This window comes from Gavia stellata, chromosome 1 (assembly GCF_030936135.1).
Source record: "Gavia stellata isolate bGavSte3 chromosome 1, bGavSte3.hap2, whole genome shotgun sequence".
Classification (NCBI taxonomy): Eukaryota; Metazoa; Chordata; class Aves; order Gaviiformes; family Gaviidae; genus Gavia; species Gavia stellata.
Window position 1 is genome coordinate 34,057,465 of NC_082594.1, and position 14,666 is coordinate 34,072,130.

Here is a 14,666-nt window from a genome sequence, read left to right on the forward strand (position 1 = left end):
CTTACATGTCCATTGTGGAATTATCTATGTATAATATGTAGTTTTACACCTATTTTTAAAGTAGGACTATGGAACATCCTTTTGTATTTGCTTTATATATTAATTTTCCATTACATGTGAAAAAGGTCTCCTGCCAGTCTTCCCAAAAAGAAGACTAGATGCACTGAAAAACAGGGATAATAAAAATAAACCCTTGAAATAAGATCTGTTCATTACCAAGGCATTATGAAATTTTTATTAAGTGAATTAGCATCGCTGAGTTCAATTAAAAAGTCAAAATTGGCAGGTTATCTATTTCTCTACAAAAAGCATAGGAAAATATGAAATGGGCCATTATAAAAAAAAAAAAAATTCCTCTTTTTTGAATTACAGTTATACAACATTGCAGTATGAATTTCTTTGGGCAGGGATGGAGAGAGAAATATGATTTCTGTTTATTATTTACAGGATCAAGCATGTTTACTCCAGTCCCAAAGTAAGAAATACTGGATTGAAATAGTTGGGGGGGGGGGGGGGTGGGGGGGGGTGGGGGTGGGGCATTGATCACACACACGCTTTACATTTTAATGTTCTTCCAAGTTTAAAATATTTTTCTTTGAAAGAAAGAGATGTTCAGGAGAAAAAATAGTGGTTAAGGGAAAATACATTAAAATGTATCATAAAGAAAATTTGCAATTGCCATCTTATAAAAAATTTCATCTTTGAACAAGTTTTTTCTTTGAAGTATTGTAAAAAATCCCCAACACCTACAACCATGAGTTTGCCTGATTTCATTCCGTTTCTAAGAAGGCGGCATTAGGCATTATAAAGGCAATACTTGCATGACCCACATCAGAGGTTGTTACAGCAATTGAATACAGTGAACTGGAAAAATTCTGTTTGAAAATGACAAAACAGAAACATGCAGTTAGCAATCTGCTGCCACTTTAAAACATGCATTTCTCCCTTTCCTCTTTCTGAGGTGTAGGGCATTTCATCTATATGAATACCAGCCACTTCAAAAAAAATGCCAATTGCTCTGCATTCATTTCCGATTTTAAGGTATGCTGACTGACGATGGAAATGAAGTGTATTCAACTAGGGGAAAGAAAATTCATCCAGTAAACTTTGTATAGTGATTTTTTGTCTTGATGAATCTACCATGTTGAATCACGCTCCACAAGTTCTATTGGGATAACTTGTTTTCTAAAAAACTAAGTACTTTTAGGGGATGTGTTTACCCTATTTTTGTTGAAATATTGGGATGTATGCTTTGAAGCACTTTAAACATCAGGATTACATTATAAAGAATTCAGTTCATTAAAAATGTAGCTATGTATCTCCTTAGTTCTAGGAGCTGGGACTTTTACAGCAGTAAGGAAAAAAAACAATACTTCGAAATTACAATAATAATGAGATAGTAACACTGTGTTCAAAAGTCTTTCTGTAGAAAAGCCACATCAGTAAACACAGTTATGACCCATGACCTTGGCAGAGAAACCCTGTAAAATACTTCGAGCCTCCTTGTCAGACGCATTTGGATTTGACAGCCAACACTAGTCTAAGGCATAGAGTTGCATAAAATTTGCTCTCCTGGGCATCTAATAAATACAGCATAGATGATACTTACATTTTTTTTTTTTACTTGCACGTTTAAAAAAAATCTTCTGCTTAGGACAATCAAAGTTAAATTCTTTGGTGCTCATTTAAAAAAAATGAACTATACAAAGACAAGTGATCGGTTGTCCTATACTGAGGTAATTTGAGGAGTCCCATAAGAACGTTGCATTACAAACACCACTTGCCCATTTTGCCTGCCTAGAAGCAGCTCCCATTTTTTAATATACTCAGCGTAGACCTCTACAGTGACCTGAAGAGATCCTGTTCCATAGCCTGTCTTACCGCATTGCATATAGCGGGGCTGAAAGTTGTAAAGAGAGTGTATCCTACCATCAGGAAAGCAAAGAAAGTTCTTCCAGGTATTATGTCCTTGAATCAACCAGGAAGATTAACTACATAGTCTACCATAACATGGATATATTAGAATGCTGCCACACATTAAAATATAGCATAGATTACAGAGAAACAAAGAGAAAAGGACATGCAACTTGAGAAGACTTGACAGATGCCATCTGAACATTATTAAAGGGGTCAATGTCAAATACATTAAGAAAAATTAATATAATCTTTCCATTGTTTGCATCACTTCCCATTGTTTGCATATGCTTTCCATACAACAGCATGAAAATCATGTCACTTGGCAAAGGGGTTTTGGTTTATTTTTTATAGAAAACCTAACGGAACATAGCCTTTTACTTCTGTTTCTTTACCAGAATAATCAGTTATGTCCACAGAGCTCCCAGAGTGGTGCCTGTTGAACCTACAGCAACAAGAGCACAAGGTACTATAATTGGATATAAATGAAGCTTGTTTTGCTCCTTTTGAATTTTTTTTGCAATAAAACAATGAGGGGAATAGATTCTACTTTCCAAGGGACGACTCCCATCGTACTCCTGAGAAAGGGAGGGCAAAACCAGGATGCAGTACTTGACGTTGGCCCCTTTACTGGGGAAAATAAGCTTTGGAAAAAACAAACGAAACCTTACTCTGCCACCTACCAGGAAAACATAAATAGATATTAAGATATGCTTTAATGTGTAAGAAATGTCAAAGCTACTCAATTAAGTACAAGTCACGTGTTCCTCGTGCCACAATGACATGTTGTTAGGGACAGCAAGGAGTCAGGGATTCTGTGCAAGTTTTCTGGCAGGTGGTGCAATATCATCTCATCTCAAACATTTAAGTAGGTTGTTTTGTAGATAGATGCAAATTATTTTTCTACTAGATTAATATTTTTGTGAAAAATTAACCAGGAAATTCAATTATGAAGCTATGTTTTGTTTAAGTAAACTGTAAAATAACCTTAAAAGTTCTGGTCTAACGCAATTTCTAATCAAAGATGGTTTTCATTTTTTCACCTGTTTACACTCATGGATTACTATCTTGTATGTGATTCATCTTAGCATGCATAGTGTAAAACCTTAGAGTTTGTTTTTTAAATTTTTGTGATCTACTGATGTAGGAGTGCTGACAAGAAACAAATGGATGCCTTTGTAAAGAAATGCATACAGAGACATTTTTAAATTAATAGTAAATTAGTAATGAGTAAAAGCTTACCCCACAAAAATCAAATCAGCTGCTACATTTTAAAACTCTTCTTATGTATGATAAATAAAATGAATTTTCCTGTAAAAATTTTTCACTAATCTTTCAACCTGCTTTTTGAACAATAGAATAAATAAAACCATTAGTGCCTAAAAGTTCAAATATGCTACAGATGTTTAAGATAACTGAATAACTACATTAAAATGCACCATGAGAAAATTCTTTATCATTTTCCATGCAGGAAGCCAATTGATATTTTTGTGAGGTACCGGTCTTTTGAAAATACTCATAAGTTAGTTACCTGATATACCTTCTGTACATGGTATATTTAAAAATCTAACTGTACAGTGTTTCAATCATATATAATGCATATAATCTGCTGAATATGGCACAAATGCTAAGTTTCCACATCCACACATCCTTTGCCGTAGAACACATTTTAGGAATAACACAACACTGAAGATTAGAAAAGTGCCTGAAACTGAAAAAAAAAAAAAGACACTCAAGTAGTAATAAATTAAATCTCATTCAAACCAATATAAAAGTTGTTCAAGTGTTTAAAGTATCAGATGTGTCATGCAACAGAACAACAGACGATTCAGGCAGGCACACCATGCATTATAGTTTGCATTCATGGTATCACAAGGTATCTCTCCCCACTTCTGTGTGGCCAGTGAGTGCTGGCTACCTGCAGCACTGCTAGGCTCACATGTTAAACCTCCAAAACCTCTCGGTCTCCTGCACAGGAGGTTTTATGGAGCTCTGCCTTGGAAGGATAACCAGACAACCTCATGCTGTACAGTGGTATCTTGCTGCAGTGTAAAGAGAGGCATACAGAGCTGCATGTAAGCAAAGCAATCATTTCTCGATTATATTTTCCAGTCAGTGCAGTTCACCATAAACCAATCAATTTACCAAAATGTGCTTATCTGAACTGGCCAAGTTTGCACACCAAGAAAATGTCTTCGCAGAACATATCACCTTTTGCTTTTTTTTGGCACAAATCCTTTTGTACTCTTGCAGCAAGCTCTTAACCATACAAGAATTCAGAGATACTAGCCTGTACAGACACACCGGTGCTTATTCTTCCATAGAGTAAACTACGAAGACAGCTAAGTGCCTGCAGCTTTGCTTCTCCAGCAACTTTCCCTTCTCTCTCTAGGGAGAGCACCAGCATAATTACACTTCAGACAAAGGGGTGTTCTTGCCGAGCTCTTTAATTCCCTGGAGAATTCGCTTCATATGACCCACTTTCGTTATCCCCAGGTCCTACAGAAATTAAAAAAAAAAAAGAAAGAAAAAGAAAAAAAAGAGAAAAAGAAAAAGAAGAAAGTTTATTTACAAAAAGGAAAAAACCCCAAACCATTGATTGTGATCTAGCCATGCAACAAACGTCTAGAAATGTGCTCACTGCAATCAGCATTAACTGGAAAAGATTCTATGGCACTAGCAAGTGTTGCCTAACAAAAAAATTGCTTAGAGCATACAGTGAATCCCCCTCTGTTTTGCAGACAGAAAATTACTTACCTGCAATAATGACAACCCAAGGCACTGCAATATCTGTCAAAAACATCTTTCACTTGACTTCTAAGTACCAAAACCTTTCACAATTTCTGGCAAAAAAAGAACAATCTCCTCCTCCTCTCTAACACAGCAATCAAATGCTTGGTAGGATGCGATGGATTAGAGCTTCTGTCCAGCAATGTCACTTGATCTGAGGCCCTATGATGTGTGCTTTAATCATCAAACACACACATCCCCAGTTTCTCAAGGGAAAGTGGATATAACGGCTACAGGCGTGTAGGACAACTTCCCTTTAGAGAGCAATAGAAAAGGTAAGCATTTGTTTTTCATTCCAAAAAGGTTACGTCTCCTAACATCGATCTTCTCGATTAGAGAGCTGGAAGAAAAATTCTCAGACATGACAGTCACATCCCAAAGGAAAATGTAAAAAGCACAAGTGTAAATCTCCTTGTAGCCACCACTAAAGCAATCACATCAGCTGAAATGTTTCTAATATTGGTTTCTGGGACCCATCTCCGTATGAGTGACAACAGACAAGAAATCTTTGCAGCAAACCTCTTCCAGCATTAATAACAGCTTTAGCAGCATCCTTTTTCAGTTTTGACTGGTCCAATGGTCAGAGAGGCAGAATGGGATGACCAGCTGTGCTAATGATCCCCAACTGCGCTAATGAATTTTTAGCTCAGTTTGGTGGAAATCTGCTTCCCTTGTCTGTAAAGCCCAGCTTTGGGAAACTCTTTAAAATCCTTGCGTTAGTGATGTTGAGCAAGATTCAAACACTAGTTATTTGTAGAATAAACCGTATGTAAATAGATTGTGATTAAATAAAAAACCCTTAGAAATGTTTCACTATCTATTTTTCTGAAATAGAAATCCTTTCATTTTAACAGGAAGATTTTCCATTACAAAGACATTAAAAGCAAAGGAGTGTAATTAAGCAGCTTGAAATAATTGTTCTCATACAGAGTGAAAAATGAAACCATATATAATATTCTGTACATACTCTACACAAAGACTGTATCTACCTTTCTACAGCCACAGAAACCTCAGAAAATCTGCACTTTATATTACTTAGAAGTGTTAGCATGCAATTAATTTTGCATTTCTCCAAAAGAAGAAAGGGGTGGTAAGATGGGCGTGAATTAATTATTTTATTATAAATGTAGCACAGCACAGATTAAACAGGTAGATTAATTTTCAGAGAGTCAAGATTGAATTCTGGTTTCGTTAGAGATGAAAAAAAACTTGGTTGTTCCTTCAGTTGAAAGCTGTCAATACTATAAATATGTGACCATCTTTTACCACACTTTGGCACAAAGCTGTCAGCATTAAAGAGTTCAAGATATGTTCATAAAAGTCCCCAAATCAAGTGCTGTTCATAAACCTATCTGAAAAAAATCTTCTTATTATCCACTTTACATCAATTCATATTTTGTTTCTACTAATGGTCATCTCACTTATAAAAAAATGTAGTACTAATTTTTAAGTTAAGAGAATTGAGGTAGGTAGTAGTTGTTAAACTCATCCCACAATGACAGTAATATTTATCATTTTATATTTGGAGAATATTTTCTTTTTTATGCTAAACTTAATTTTCCAATGAATCAAAAATACACACGGCTATTGAAACTACTGAAATAGCCTAGTCGCTATGTGGAGAAAATTCTACATAAGGGAAAACTTCTGGGATACTTTCCAAACCACAAGAAGCCACACATGTTAGAGGTTAAGAACTTGCAAATTCTTCAGTAGAAATATTTTTCATGAGTAGAACTTCTGTTGGATAAGCAACATAGCGAGATGCTGCCAGACTTCAAAGAACAGAGGAAAGAATCATATTATGAAATTCCCAGAAAACTCAGCCACTTTTTCCATCAACCTTTACAAAGCATCGTCAACAACACCTATGTTTCAGAGGCAAGAGATTTTGGTTTTATTTCCGTTCCAGTTGAAGTTGCTGTAACGTAGATCAGAACAGCAAGTGTCAAGAGCCTCATCACAATTTTTGGGACCCTTTTAATAAATTCTGCCACACTTGCAGGGGAAAACAAACCAAACAACAAGATAAATTCTGAATTTTTATGTTTGTGTAATAGTTTGGTTTGGAGGAAATTAAAATTTACACATTCCTGACACTAGATGCTATCTAGTATACTCAGTTTACTACTGATGCAGGAAAGTTTGCAGAAATCCTGTCATCTCAGACTAAAAGGATCTGCTACAGAAGCATATCATGCATCATTCAAAAAGCGAGATCCCCTAAGATCTCTGCATTTTTGTGCATGCATGAGTTTCATCATAGTCTACATAATATGTCCATATTTAATTGGTACCTATTTGACAAAAATTAAATTATTTGACTAAAAATGGTTTCGAAGACAAGACTCTAGCCAGAGCCTGAGGAACAAAATAGCCTTTCTTTTTCCCCAGCTATGGCCTTAAAACTCTAGGATCACCTCTCCTTCTGCTCTTCCTCACCACTTTGCCATCTAAGCCTTCAGCAGGTAAGGCTCAAAAAATTCTGAAAAAGAAAAAAAAAAAAAAAAGGCTGGGCAAGAAAAAGCCGATGAAAATTCCTGCAACAGCTTTCAGGAGTTCTTCATCTGCATTATATTATGGTGACTAGGCCGCTGTCTGCTTAGCCAAGAACCCATTTATTCCAGGTTTGCCCCACAGATTTTAGCCAAACGTAACACCAATGTAATCCTACCAAACAATTTATATAAACACTCCTTAATATTAACATCTTCCAGATGAGAAACCTACCCTACTTGCATTCCCAGTGTCAAAAGCCATCTAGCATGCCTGAAGTCCAACAAATCTTGGAAAACATTTTCCATGCAAGAGCTTTTTCAAAACACGCTACTGTGAAACAGAGCGATGAAACGCCGCAGTCCTCAGCATAGACTTCAGCTTGACTGGCACTGCTTATCAAGCTGACATGAGACATGGCAACCCTTTCTCCAAGGAAACCAACATTACTATGGAGCTCTAAGGAGATATCATCCTCATCCTACCAAATAGGTAGAATAGGAGAATACTTCCCACAGTATTCTCCTGGAGAAGCTGGTGGCTCGCGGCTTAGACAGGTGTACTCTTCGCTGGGTAAAAAACTGGCTGGATGGCCAAGCCCAGAGTGTGGTGGTGAATAGGCTTAAATCCAGCTGGCGGCCGGTCACAAGCGGAGTCCCCCAGGGCTCAGTTTTGGGACCGGTCTTGTTTAATATATTTATCAACGATCTGGATGAGGGGATTGAGTGCTCCCTCAGCAAGTTTGCAGACGACACCAAGTTGGGTGGGAGTGTTGATCTGCTGGAGGGTAGGAAGGCTCTGCAGAGGGATCCGGACAGGCTGGATGGATGGGCCCAGGCCAATTGTATGAGGTTCAACAAGGCCAAGTGCCAGGTCCTGCACTTTGGTCACAACAAACCCATGCAATGCTACAGGCTTGGGGATGAGCAGCTGGAAAGCTCCCTCACAGAAAAGGACCTGGGGGTGTTGATTGACAGCCAGCTGAAGTTGAGCCAGCAGTGTGCCCAGGTGGCCAAGAAGGCCAACAGCATCCTGGCTTGTATCAGAAATAGTGTGGCCAGCAGGAGCAGGGAGGTGATCGTGCCCCTGTACTCGGCTCTGGTGAGGCCGCACCTCGAATACTGTGTTCAGCTTTGGGCCCCTCACTCCAAGAAGGACATTGGGGTGCTGGAGCGTGTCCAGAGAAGGGCGATGAAGGTGGTGAGGGGTCTGGAGCACAAGTCTTATGAGGAGCGGCTGAGGGAACTGGGGTTGTTCAGTCTGGAGAAGAGGAGGCTGAGGGGAGACCTCATCGCTCTCTACAATTACCTGAAAGGGGGTTGCAGAGAGGTGGGTGTTGGTCTCTTCTCCCAAGTGACTAGCGACAGGACAAGAGGAAGTGGCCTCAAGTTGCACCAGGAGAGGTTTAGGCTGGATATTAGGAAAAATTTCTTTACTGAGAGAGTGGTGAAACACTGGAATAAGCTGCCCAGGGAGGTGGTGGAGTCCCCATCACTGGAGGTGTTCAAGGAACATGTGGATGAGGCATTGTGGGACATGGTTTAATGGGCATGGTGGTGTTGGGTTGATGGTTGGACTTGATGATCTTATAGGTCTTTTCCAACCTTAGTGATTCTGTGAATTCTGTGAAATGTGTTGCAGTTCTGATTATTACTAAGTTGCGTGCATAGGAACATGGTTATCAATGCTAAGAATGCCAGCATATATTTCAGAAATATCAGTCTAGTTTTCAATGAGTTTGCTTGTAAAATAATGTCAAAAAAAAAAAGTCACAACAAGCTTTCTTTCTACAGTTTCTACAGCACGGTTTGCAATTCACTGCCCAGCCTTTCCTCAAGTGAAAGAAAATCACATGGGTGTAAAAGTCTCAGATTCCCCTAAATAAAATTAGGCATAGGAGGCTGGAGAAAGGGTATTACTGCAGGAGCTAGGTGGAGAGAGCTATCTGGTTCCTCTTGGAGGTGTTCTCCATTTGCCAGTTGCCACACAGAGCTAACTCCAAATGAGATCCACAAGCTATGCAGAAATATAATTAGAGGTATGCAATTCAGTCAACATATCGATCTATTTCAGTGACGTGTGCCAAGGAAGAGAGTTTCATCAAATCCATTTCCGTACTGCTTTTTATCTCTACTTTTGACTACAGAAAGAAAGGTGGGCCCAGAGGATTCAATTGAAACAGGCCACAATTTTTCCTGTTGTAGACATAAGAGGTAATAGAGGTAAATCTATTGCACATGACTTAAGAGCTTGTGAATCAATGGCAAGCCCGTTTAGCTTGGCAGGAATCACAAGCCTTGCACTGGAGGAGAGGCTGTAGACAGATTATAGCTCGCAAGAGCACTGAAGACTCATCTGCACACCTTGATAGCCAAAGGCAGGAAAAATTATTAGGGCAGCTTGTGACGTGTTCCTCATTTCCTAGGGATCACATTACACATCTTGACACCAATTCATGTCACTAGTCAGAAAACTGCAGACTCCCTGAGCCATCCTTAATTGGCTCCCTGCAGAGATCATGCCCCGTTTGTAATGAACAGGATGAGTGCTAAACTCTGCTATTTAAATTCAGCGTTGCTACACAGAGCGCAAGCCATGCTTGGCCAAAAGCCTAGCCTACCTTACAAACAGCACTGCTTTGGAAGCTCTTAGCATCTGCTAACGAGCAGATGGGGCGATTCTAGAGCAAGACTTCTGCTAGCACAGGATATACCCTTGGCAACTTGCGTAGAACAACTTCTCGTCCAGCTATGCTGAGTAATTTAAAACCTTCTAGGTGCTTCCAGGCAGCACTAGATAGAGAGGACAGTAAAAGTCTGTCTCTCTGTAGGCTCTAAGACAAACTTTCAGATATTTTAGGGCATAGGCCTTTGTGATGGAGTTTTATTTATGCTGAATCAGCATGAATCTTAGCAACAAAGATAACAGATTGATGATTACCCTGCTGCAGATACTTACTTGGCTTAAGTGCCAGGCTGCTGGGCATGCAGTCAAATGGGTACCTATCAGAAATGAGGCAAGGCCAGAAGCCATGTCTAGTTTAACACTGATCTTACCCACCATCATTTATTCCAACAAATTTGACATCTTGGGGGTTTTTTTAAGATTTCTTAACATTTTAGCAAACCTATGCATTGTGTGATGCTGAGTTTCCCAGTTACGTTTTAAATTTGTTCAGTGCCCATTCAGAACAGGGACTTGCAACATCCATCACTGAAACATTGTGGTGGATTGCTTGGACAGTTTTCTATTTCTAAATTTTTGCAGGGAGGGACTATCCTGAAACTGTCCCTCCATGTCAGGAACTATCCTGAAAGAAAGAAATTTAACTTCCATGGAAAGAAGCTTAGGCAATCTAATACCAAAGGGTAAAATAATACAGAACAGCCAAACAGATCATCTTAAACACACTTATCTTCAGCAGCTGCATTCTACTGCAACAGTCACACAATGCAAGCGCTACCTGAAAATGTCAGGTTTTCATACTTTATAAGAAACTTTACAAAAAATGGCACATTTGTGTGAAAGTATTGCCTCTATCTGGAGACTACTGCACTGTGGCTAGAGCAATGACTTGCACTCTCAATGTAAATGTTTGCGATTTATACAACATCCTATTTCCTCTCTCATGTGCTAAAAGCAGTTGCAAAACACATTATCAAGAACTCATTACTACTGAGTTCCCAGAAAAAGTAATGTAATGTAATGAATCCCCAAAGATATAGCCTCTATTACATATAATGGATGCACTTAAGTCATTCTTGAAAAAGACCAGCATGCTCAAATAACAGCCTCAGACTGCTAGGTGACATTTCTCCTTGCAAAACTTATCAATCTGACCTCAGAGGAAGAAAGTTTTGGAGACAATTTTTAAAAGTGCTCTTTTTTAAATCTATACAGATAAAATCAGGCAGAGGTTGGTCAGGAATGAGAAAACCTATTGCAAAGGTCTATTTTGACACACAAAGACCAATGCCATATAAGTCCAATGCCGCAATTTATTAAGCTGCTTATCTCTCCCACACCCACTGTATTCAATATATATATACAATAAATCACCTGAAGCACGTCAGCTGCTCGTAGCTGCTGACCTTGCAGTAGATAGATTCAAAATTATTATCACCACCTTCAACTGATTCATACTGATCCTGTTTAATGGAAACACTGAACTCTTGAAGATAGTATTATATTACACTGATGTCAGTAAGAAATCAAACATGCTACTCCTATGCCTTCTGACATAAACTATAATGCTATCATTCTATATAAAGTGCAAAAAAAGGAAATTTTGGATAACACAGATATTCTTGGTTGCGAGTACAAGTCAGCACTTCAGAAATTCAGGCCAAAGGACAGCGCGTATTAGTTTATTGCACATTTGCACAGTGTAAGCCAAGCTACAAGCACATAACAAGTGCAGGGAAAGAAGAAAAGTTGGTTGTTGTTTTGTCAAAGAAAATGGTCAATAGCAGAAAAGTAGCACAAAGGAAATACCTTAAGATCTCGCCTTTCCAGATGTAAAAGCTCAGAGCCTCGGATGTCATGGCTGATGAAGATTTCTTTGTACTCTCCCAAACTGAGCAGATCCAGCCAAGCAGCAACTTCATCTGTGCCCCATTTTTGAACTACCAAAGTTAAGAGCAAAACCCCCTTAATTTCTACATGCTCAAATGCATCACAAGCAAAGGTTAGGCCAAAGAGAGTGGAAAACAGAGTAGAATTGCCGTGCTAGCAAAGGGAAAGGTTAGAGGTGTCATTTCCACAAAAATTGACAATTTCCTTTTTACATGCAGGTTACAGGTTAGCAGTTAACATGAGAAAGTATCTAAACAAAGTTGGGGTTCTTTGCTTTGCAGCATGCTTTCAGCTTTACTCCAGTTTCTTCAGTAAAGCCTTTAAACCCTGATGTCCCAACAAATTCACATTAAACCATCTTAGGATCAGTGACGCGAAATCTAATGTTGTTCTGCTTTATACCATTAACTTATTAGTAGTCATCCAGGGAGAGGAGAGGCCTTCAAAAACTAATTAACATGTAAAATTAAACTATCAACCATACCTTAAATATAGCAATGTCAGCAAGCAAGTCCAGTTTTAATAAACAGTTTCTAGTATTCTTAATTAATGCAACAAGTATTCTTTAAGCTACTGTGTTACATAGGCCATTAAGAAGCTGTCTGTAAAACATTGTTCTCTAAGGTTAGTTGCCCACATTAGTCCTAATAAGAGCACATTTATTAAAAAAAATAAAATAGTTTTGCTACTTATCGCTATAATTTTGCAACTTCATTCAATGCCAATCAGTTGTACAGTGAAGTGAAATCTGAAGTCTAATCTAAAATATGAAGTCTGATCAACATCTGCAAGATTTTGCAGATTTTGACCAACTGTCCATTAAAAAGACAAAGATGCAGAAACAGTTTTAGGACCATCTGATCACTGATTAACTCCTGGACGTAACCTTAAGGAAGTAAGTTAATGGATAAGAGTGGGAAGAGAGGAGAGTGGAGTTTGTTCAACCTCTACTAATCAAAAAAATCGATATTGACTATCGTGGATTTTTGTTTGATTTGTCTCACTTGCTGAACTTAAAACCCATCTGAAATTTAAGAATAACTGGTTCATTATACCAGTGTGATAAAAGCTACTTCACACCTTCTGAAACTAACCTGAATTGGAGCTTCGCAGGGAAACAATGTGTTTACCTACAACTTGTATTGCTATGAGTTAATCAAATGTAACCTCCAGCAACGACACAGGTCCTGTCGCATGATAAAACTATATAAATATTTTCGCAGTAGTTCTTTGGTTCACTTGGAAGTTTTTGGGTCCTAGTGAATGCTTTCTAAATGCACTGAAAGAAATCATCCTAATGAAGATGCCAGTTAGCTCAGTTGCTTTTCACTTTGACTTTACTCTTAGGTAGAGTGCATCATTTCAGCTCTTACCAAAAAAAAAAAACCCACCATAAAAATCACATTTTCCCCAAATGCTACTATTTTTCTTGTAATTTCAAAACACATACCAGGCTGAGGGCTGGTCTTATGCTTCTGAACTTTTTCTTTTTTAAACTTTGGCACTATGCGAAACACCGTACTTCTGTTGTTTCTTTTAGCATAATCCAGAGGGGGATCCTGCATGAAAGAAGAGACATAGCTACCTTTAATTAACAGAAAACAACAGTAAAATTACATGCTTGAGATGGTAATTCAGAGTTAATCTCAAAAACTGAGACCAAATTTTGCTTCCATAAAGAAGAATTTCAGGATTTAACTCTATACTTGTTTCATTTATTAAATAACTATTCAAAACCTTTACATTCACAAAAGGGAACAAAACACACAAAAAAGCCCTAAGCTTAGAAGCTTGTTCACAGCAGATAGAAATGATCCAGCACCACTACTGCAATTGCCTCTCCAGATCATGAGGGATTCTAACTTACTCCTCCGTATCGAAAGAAAATTAAGTTCAGTTAGAAACAGGAATTATTCAAATCAAACCCACCTCATCATCATTTGGTTGAAAAACATAGTAAAGCCAAGGTATCTCAGCAAGTTTTCTCAACTCTATTTCCACGCTGTGCAAAGCATCAGACAACAGCTCTTCATGGGGAGCTTCTAACTGCTGTTTATAAACAGGCCAGAAAAAGAGCATTTTTAGTTTTGTTAACGTATAACATTTAAATCTAGATATGTTGTTACCACACACAAACAGATGACTACTTCATGGTGAGTGTAAATGAACAGTGAAAACAAATAATCTTACCAAGTTAAATCTTCCTTCAGAGACAAGTCAGACCACCCTGACACTACCTTTATTATGGTCCCAACCACAAAGGGATGACTGAGACAGCTGAGACTTTTGGTGCAGACCAGCTGGACCTAGCTGTCAATCACTGTCATCATTCACCACACTCCTGAGTCTTCATAGTGCAAAAGTTATCAGATAACACCAATACTAGAACACACTAGAAATGGAAACTGCCAGCACGAGGGAGATAAAACCTGATCAGAAAAGCAAGAGCCTGGAAAATCTTTGTATGAAAAGTGGTGTAAAAAAATTGAATAGATGGTAGTAAGCCTGCGTTACTATTTGCAAATGTATTCATATGATAGATTGTTCTCTCATGGTCGTAAGAGGAAATGGATCTTACTGAAGATGCTCCATTCCCAAAGGTCTTCCAGTGGTGATACAATACCTGCACTACCCCTTCTAAATAGGTGAGACATGGAGTGATAGCCACTGCTGCTGGCTGAGGGTGGGAAGAATGGGGACCAGACATGGAAGAGGGACATGACTGCAGCCCCAGACAGCAGACAGAAAGTCAAACACATCAGTGAAGGCCAAAGAGAAAAAGAAAGTGATAGCAGTGTAAAAAGCTTGGGACTTACTGACCTATGGGAATTTGGCTCTATCAACACTTTGAGAACCCCATGGAGGTACCAGTTTTCCTTAAAACCCCGGCC

General features: G+C 38.5%; 1 protein-coding gene across 2 annotated transcripts in view; it reads right to left on the reverse strand.

Annotated features, from left to right (window-relative positions):
* Positions 1-4,248: 4,248 nt before the first annotated feature.
* The window catches only part of DGKH (diacylglycerol kinase eta), a 160,527-nt gene continuing 150,109 nt past the window's right edge, over positions 4,249-14,666 (reverse strand). Inside the window, exons 28-31 of one of the 2 annotated variants that reach the window (XM_059832771.1) lie at positions 13,705-13,824; positions 13,226-13,334; positions 11,695-11,825; positions 4,249-4,413 (exon numbers count right to left, since the gene is read on the reverse strand). In XM_059832771.1, coding sequence (XP_059688754.1) covers positions 4,324-4,413; positions 11,695-11,825; positions 13,226-13,334; positions 13,705-13,824 — 450 coding nt within the window. In that variant the 3' untranslated portion in view covers positions 4,249-4,323. The remainder of the gene's footprint in view (positions 4,414-11,694; positions 11,826-13,225; positions 13,335-13,704; positions 13,825-14,666) is intronic. The other variant, XM_059832844.1, reaches the window with a different exon arrangement.